We start from the raw sequence: 7,776 nt of genomic DNA, 5'->3' as shown, positions 1-7,776 counted from the left end.
GTAACACACAAATTACGTTGCTTATGGGTTTTTTACGCAACAGTGCACAAACAACATTACAAAGTCTCTTAACAACCGGTAAAAATATATACCGTATATATACTACTTATCAATTTTATTTGTCTACTGTTACCAGGCAAAATGTTTTTGGCCACATGAAAAAAAAATATGCATTAGCCACATGTCAGTATAAGCCGCAGTGTTCACAGTGTGGGAAAAAAGTAGCGGCTCGTGACCCGAAAACTACGGTAACTCATTTTGGAACTAATCTTTCAAGAAGTGAAAACAGTCTGTCCACCCTATCCCTGCTCTCCTGCACTCTCCTCTCCTCAGACTCTCTTTGCTGCCTCATGTCCTCTCTGATGAGGTGTAGCAGCTCGTCATCCCCGTTCTCTTTTCTTTTCGTCTTTCTCCCTGTTGTGGGTGGCTGATCAACTTCCTCATTGCGATTGTTTAAGTCACCCACTGCTGCGCTTGGCCCTGGAGTGTCCTCAGGGAGAGAAGAAATTAGGACAGGAGGCCTAATGGAAGGCCTCTGTCCTATCACATTATCAATGAGGGCAAACCAGGGCCAAGTAGCAGCAGAGGACTTTCCACTGACTCCCCCCTCCTGACCCTGGATACTTGCAATTGTGAGCATCCTCACACAGAACATCACATCCTGGTTTGGGAACAGCTGTGTTACGGGCCAAAAGGCTCTTTAGAGAGTGATCCGTACAGCAGAACGCTGCTGCAGGATTGCTCTCCCCCCACTTCAGGACACCTACACCAGGAGATGCCGAACTAGAGCAGCGCAGATTACTGAAGGACCCGTCCCATCCTGGCAACAAACAGTTCCAACTTCTGCAATCCGGTAGAAGCTTCCGCATCATCCGGGCAAGGACAGAGAGACTCATGAGGAGCTTCTACCCCCAAGCCATCCGGGCCCTTTTTTCTCCTTGTCTTTCCTCATGTTGTGCATTTTCCATTGTTTCGGTTCGGGTCGCTGCTCTTGCGGTCGACCGGCCAGTGCTACCCTAACCTAACCTGTCTCCACAATGTGATGTTTGTGTATTGTATGTATGGTTGGCAAGGTATCGTCTATCTTAATTGCCTCTTGGAGATAAATAAAGTCTCTCTGACTCTGACTGACTCTGACTGTAATTTAACTTTATTTAAATATTAAAACAATCAAAATCAGAGTACTTTATTAATCGTCATTTTTTGGTAATAGTTGCGCCTGTCCTTATTGTCTTGGAGTAACTGTGATCACATAATTTCCTCAGGGATTAATGAAGTCTTCAAGACAAATGCTAATGAAGGCTGAAGGGACTGCTGCCAAAAGTATAGTTTCATGTATGAGTAATCGCTGTGGTGTGTAAGTAGACTAAAGTTAATTTAATTCCTGAAAGTCTACTTACACACCCATCCGTCATACATAAAAATGTACTTTTGGCAGCAATCCATCCAGCCTTCATAAGTGTTTACTGTAGTCTCTGTTGCTCTGTATTGAATGATGAGTGCTGTAATTTACCTTTATTTAAATGTTTTAAAAAAAATCAGTTTATTAATCCTAGAGGACATTTTGTAGTTGCTCTTGTACTTTCTGTCTTGGAGAAACTGAGATCAAATTTTTTTAAGGGATTAATGAAGTCTCCAAGAGGAAATGCTCATGAAGGCTGAATGGATTCCTGTATGTGAAGTTTGATGTATGATTGATGGCTCTGTGTGCACACAAACTTTCAGGAACCAAATTAAAAACGATAAAGTCTGTTTCCTGTCAGCTTGTATCCCTTGTATGTAGTTTAAGGTTTCAGCATTTGATCAGAATTATTTAGGGATTGGTGATTTTGTCCTGTTCCAAGAAGTTAAATTAAAATGTTATAACAGAAAGCTCGAAGCAACAATTGAGAGGATTGTTTGGATTTCCTGAACTGGTTTCTGTTTTTCCCAGAAAGTACAGGGCAAACCACATATATGTTGGGGATTTTTAATATCTTATTTGTATAAAGGGGTTGATATAAAAAAAGGAAAAACTGAGATAGCAGCCAGCACTCAATTTACTTCCTCTTAGTCATCATTAATTCACACAATTAACATGATTCAAAGCAAAACCCTGCCACAAAGCAGCCTCTTTCTCTTGCTAAAGGCTGTTATCCCTTTTCCCTTGACAGTTCTTCTGCAAGGTGAAAAATATTAATTTTAATGTAGAGATAGAGATATAGAGATCATTAATCTGTTCCATGTAGGTATTTTGCAGAGATGAAGATCCAGTCACATGTCTTTTGGAGGTGTTTTTCAGCCAGCTGCAGGGTTGGACACAGGGAATAAAAAGGAGGGTGAGCTGCATCTGAAAGCAGGCTGAACAGAGGCACGGCTACATCAAAGGTAAGACACTGTGCTGCTCAGGTGAACTAGACGGAAGGAAGAATTAGGCTAAAGTCTAAAATAGAAGCTGACAGTAGCATTTAAAGGTTTAGCATCACTAAATTTTTATGTTAATGTTCAAAGTTTATTTATAGATAATTTGTCATTTCAAACCCTAGTATATTAATTAATTTAGTCAATTGATTTATTATATTGTTGTTGTCGTTGTAGTAAATAATGTGTCTTATTGCTCGTTTCAGATGAAGTGGTTTGTAGTAGCTGCCTTTACAGTGTGCATCCTTGTGCCCACCACTTCCTGTCAACAGGAACCAAGTGTGTATTCATGAGCCTTTTTTCTGAGATATTTTGAAATTGTATTTCTACTCATGGTATTCAGAATATTAATAACTTTTTTCCTTCTCATCCAGGCTGGTGTTATGACCGTGAAATATGCAGTAAGTCTCAGTACATCTATTATCTATTACAGTGGTTCTCAAACTTTTCACAATGAGTACCACCTCATAAAATATGTGGCTCTTGAAGTACCAGCCTTGTGACCCACATAAAAGTACAGTAGTATAGGCCTATTTAACACTATACACAGTTTTTACGAGACAATATTATTTCTTATATGAATGTTATTTATTTTAACTGTCATAAACAAGATGTGACAAGTGATAATAATAACAACTGTACTGCATTAAAACATTCACAGCAGGTGGGATTTTTCTGTCTTCATTTATGTCGGACGTGATCGCGGAGCTGCTGCTGCAGCCTTACTCCCTCTCTGATGCAGAGCGGGTCAGGAAACTCCTCTCTCTCTCTAGGCTGGGGATGGTACCGCTCTCGAGCTCATGGAGAGCACGCTGTCCCTCCTAAGAATGGATGAGATTCCTTTTCACTTACATCTTCCTCTGACAGTTGCCGGTGCGAGCTGGCCTCGCCAATTTCCTGCTGCTGGATTACCACACATTCACAGAAGAAATTGATCACACTTTTCTGGCTACCAGGAGCTTCGGCATCCAGGTGATAGTTCCCGATTCACCAACGGCATCTCCTGCGCCCCCACCGATTCTTCCGGAAGCCTCAGACTCATTGATGGTGGTTGGGATTGCGGCACGGCGGCACCGCGAAAAAGGGCTATGTTTTTACCATCAGCATTTGGGCGCCGCAGCACTGCACGTTCTGCCGCCTTGCCATTTTAATTGCCCAGGAAAACGAGCCCGCCAGCGCTCTGTAGCGGCCGCGACCGCTGGCGATAAGAAAAGGCTGGTCTTCATAGAGGACTCATGCTCAGGGAGACATTTTCTGGTTGAGACTCCGGCTCCCAGAAGGGCCTCGGGAGCTCTCGTGTCATCTTTGCATACCTCCACAATGACTGATTTATTACATGTTGCCCGCTAAGTAACCCCTCTTTGGTGACTTTGTGTCCTTTTTTTTATAGATGCCTCCACATGGCCAATAAATTACCCCCAGCATTGCAACGGAACCCGACAGTCTCCCATTAACATCGTCTCAGCATCTGCCAGACCAAATGACAACCTGACTGAAATTCATTTTGAAAACTATAATGACACTTCCAAGATAGATTTCATAGAAAATAATGACAACACAGGTGAGAATGGTTATTATACAGTACTTTTTTTCCTATGTGAGCACTCAAAGCTCAGAACTGGATTTTTGGCTTTATGTGAAAGTAGAGGTTACAATAGTGTTTAAGTCCCATAAACGCTGTTTTTAACTTACTTTAACAACTACAAAACAAACAAAACAACAAAAAATGCTAAATTGTCTAGCTGGAATTTTAGTGCAGTTCCCTATCCTACAGTTAAAAGCACTGGCCTTGAACATTTCTTCTTACTTCGTGCAGGTTAGGTGTAACATCATCCTGTTTTTGTTTGTCCATTATATACAGTCAGAGTTAAACTTAAGGAAGGAGTTAACATTACAGGAGGAAACCTGTCCGGACAATATCAAACCGTGCAGTTCCACTTCCACTGGGGCAACGGCTCCTCTGTCCCCGGCTCAGATCACACAGTGGATGGAAAGCGCTATCCTATGGAGGTACAGATTTTTTTCCCATGTCATAATGGTGATATTGACAGGTCTCTTTGGTATATTCATATTACAAACAAGAAAAAAATCCAACTATATCACTTAATATTCCCAGTTGCATATTGTGAACACCAAGTCAATCTACAATCGGAATATACCTCAAGCTGCTACTGACTCCACCGGAATTGCAGCACTTAGTTTCTTCATTGAGGTGAGAGAAGCAGCGCACAAGTTTTATAATGCCTGCTGTCTACTTCAGATATAGCTGTTATGTCTCAAAGAGAATTATTATGTATTGCAGCATCACGATATCTTTGAGGTGTTTTTCCTTGTTGGTCTATTTCAAACTATGAGGTGGGGAAAAACTATACAATCAATATGCATTTTTTTCCAGGTAATGTCAGACAACTCAACTGGTCAGCCGGAAAGCTGGCGCAATTTGACCTCTTACTTGGCCAAAATCACAGAAAGAGGTAACAGTTTTGAAAAAAAAAAACTCCTCTCTTGTTTCTGGCTCGAAATCGTCTCATTAATAGTTCCTTCATGTAGTCCTTGTTTCTGTCCTCAGACAACAACGTTTCGTTTAGTTCGACTGCAGCCGGGTTTTCCCTGAAAGACCTGCTTGGCAATGTGTCTCTCTCTAAGTATTACCGCTACCTTGGATCTTTGACGACCCCCAATTGTAGTGAGGCGGTGGTCTGGACCGTTTTTAAGGAACCGATTAAAGTCAGCAAAGATCTGGTAGGTGTTATTTCATTTCTTCCTTGTGTCTCCTAATTGTCATTGCTGCAAGCACATAAACACTGTTAGTGGTTCATGGAGCTAACTGGAAACAAAAAAATGTCTCATGACCAGATTGACCTCTTCAGCACCACAGTGCACTTCAACAACAGCACTTCACAACTGATGACAAATGTCTACAGAAGCCTGCAGCCTGCACAGCAAGTCTGGACTCAGAGCATCAAGGCCTCTGCCTCCACAACCTGTTTCTCCCTGGGCCCTCTGCTCCTCAGTTTTGCACTGGGCTGGAGTTGGAGCTAAAACAGAAAGAGGACGCCATCAGCAAGTTTGCCCGATCAACCCCTTGCCTCACTTCAGCACATGTGTTATTTCCCCATTTAACTAAAACTGACCTTTGTTGATTACTAATGGAGCTCTTTATGTTTGACATAATCATGGAAATGTGAAGAATAATCTATTTAGGTGAAGGCTACCTCTGCTCCCATGCTATCTCTGCTATCTTGTGATTATGGCTACCTGCACTTACCTGTTGTTACATTAGTCTTGTTTACTTTAAGCAATATCATGCTTTGTAACCTTTTTTGCCTCCATCAGGGCAGCCAGTGCTACAGTTGAAATGCACTGGTAGCTAAACCCACAGAATGGCAAAATAAAGCATGCTGACTCATTTATGAAGTTCATGTTATGAAGGTTTTGAGTGTTACTTTCTAAGATGAATCAAATTATTTATCAGTGATGCACATTGCTCATGTCCTTAATACTGTACTGTATTACTTGAACATAAAGAAAACTGTGACTTTCCTGGTCTTATTAAATGACAATTAAAATTATTTGCGACTGTTTCTGCAGTTTTACTGTCTTTTTATAAAGACTTAGAAGTTTCTGCAAATTTTGAAATGACACATAGCTCACTGGACTCTTTCATAACTGCATTTTACCCTTAACTAGTGGAAGCCATCTGAGCTTTTGCAAGCTTGCTATTCTTATTTCTCAAAAAGTGCTTAAACAATGTACTTTAACACAAAAGTCCCCAGTTTTTTCTCTTTTGGTTTAAAACCTGTGAAGCTGCCAAAGTACAAGCATTCTGTACTTAAGTAGAAGTAGAAATACTACTGCTAAAAAATATTCCAGTAAAAGTTGAAGTACTGATTCAACATATATACTCAAGTAAAAGTGAAAATGTACAGGCTCTAAAATGTACTCAAAGTAACAAAGTTTAAAGTGGCTCTATTTTTGTGTCCTATATTAACATAATTATAAAATATCAGTAGATGACCCCCTTCGGGAATCACTACCTTATCATGGTGGAGCAGTTTGTGTGTGACAGGGATCCCAGGGGCTATGTTTTCTGGGGGGTTTTGCCCCCTGGTAGGGTCTCCCATGGCAAATTGGTCCTGGGTGAGGGACCAGACAAAGAGCGATTCAGAAGACCCCTATGAGAAAATCATCGAGGGAAGAGTTTTCCCTGCCGGGGATAGGCTTACCGTGGGCCCTGCCCCTGAGCCAGACCCAGGGAGGGGGGGGGCTGCCCAAGGACGAGCGGTGGTGGCTGGGCCGTAGTCCATGGGGCCCGGCTGGGCACAGCCCGAAAAAGGGACATGGGCCCATCTTCCTGCAGGCCCACAACCCGCAGAAGGCAGCGTAGGGGTCGGGTGTGTTGCAAGGCAGCCAGGAGCGGAGGTCATGGCAGACTGATCCCTGGCTACCAAGGGAAATGGAGCTCTCTGGTGGGGAAGGAGTCTAAGTTAGTGCATGAGGTTGAGAGGTACCAGCTAGATATAGTCGTTGAGGTTCACCTCAATGCACGATTTGGGCTATGGAACCAGTCTCCTGGAGAGGGGCTGGACTCTCCCAGTCTGGAGTTGCCCCTGGTGAGAGGCACAGACAGATGTCAAATCCTGGATCATTAGGGGGTCTAATGTCCCTCTTGAGGGGATACTCCCACAGGGCTTAAATCTGTGACTCTCCACCATTTGACCCTAGAACTAAAGAAGCTTGAGAGGTGAAACATCTTCAAGCAACTTAAAGAAGTCAGGATGCTTTTTCTTTTCAAGCTCCTTATGCTTGGTGTGAAGGTAGAATTCAGTCAATGGATCTAAGCATAATCAGCTAAAATTTATATAAACCTCTGCTACACGTGTTACCTTACTCTGATAAACAAACCACAGCTGCTGTGCACCAGCCACAGATTGTTCTTTACTTTAAACCATCACAGTACAGCAGGCTAACCTGCTTATCCTGTACTAACCTGCAGAGGATTTTTATGCAGTTTTTAAATAACACTGTTAGTTTACCTCAGTTTAAATTGCAGCATGTTTCACAATTTAAAGAAAATATAATGTCACATGTACAGTTCCAATATCTGATTTAAAAATATAAAAAATTACACGTGAGCTTTACATTTCCAGTTTATCAAATACTACTGAACACTCCTCTTTCTCAGACCCCTCTATCTCTTACTCTGGCTCTCATCTGCTTTCTGAGTTCCTCCATCCATGCTGGTAAATAACAACACAGACGTGGCACCTTTGCAGACTGATTGCGAAGTGAAGACTTGTGTCAAGGAGTGTCAAACAGGTGCTTCACTGATTTCATACTGGTAGCTTTTAATAGTTAGGAACAGAGGTGGGACCA

At 42.1% G+C, this 7,776-nt stretch overlaps 1 protein-coding gene across 2 annotated transcripts; it reads left to right on the top strand.

Annotated features, from left to right (window-relative positions):
- Positions 1-2,313: 2,313 nt before the first annotated feature.
- LOC100694661 (carbonic anhydrase 4-like) lies at positions 2,314-5,972 on the top strand. Of its 2 annotated transcripts, none has more exons than XM_025909579.1 (9): positions 2,314-2,367; positions 2,607-2,679; positions 2,775-2,801; positions 3,791-3,961; positions 4,298-4,410; positions 4,517-4,612; positions 4,796-4,874; positions 4,970-5,142; positions 5,257-5,972. In XM_025909579.1, exons 2-9 carry the CDS (start codon positions 2,607-2,609, stop codon positions 5,440-5,442), a joined length of 918 nt encoding a protein of 305 aa, XP_025765364.1. In that variant the 5' UTR covers positions 2,314-2,367; the 3' UTR covers positions 5,443-5,972. The 2 variants fall into 2 exon arrangements, with proteins under 2 accessions (XP_025765364.1, XP_003460211.2); XM_003460163.3 differs by having other exon boundaries at positions 4,262-4,410.
- Positions 5,973-7,776: the final 1,804 nt, after the last annotated feature.

The sequence above is a fragment of the Oreochromis niloticus genome, linkage group LG8 (assembly GCF_001858045.2).
Source record: "Oreochromis niloticus isolate F11D_XX linkage group LG8, O_niloticus_UMD_NMBU, whole genome shotgun sequence".
Lineage (NCBI taxonomy): Eukaryota > Metazoa > Chordata > Actinopteri > Cichliformes > Cichlidae > Oreochromis > Oreochromis niloticus.
Note: the sequence above shows the minus strand (reverse complement) of the source record. Positions and strands in the feature narration are given on the sequence as shown.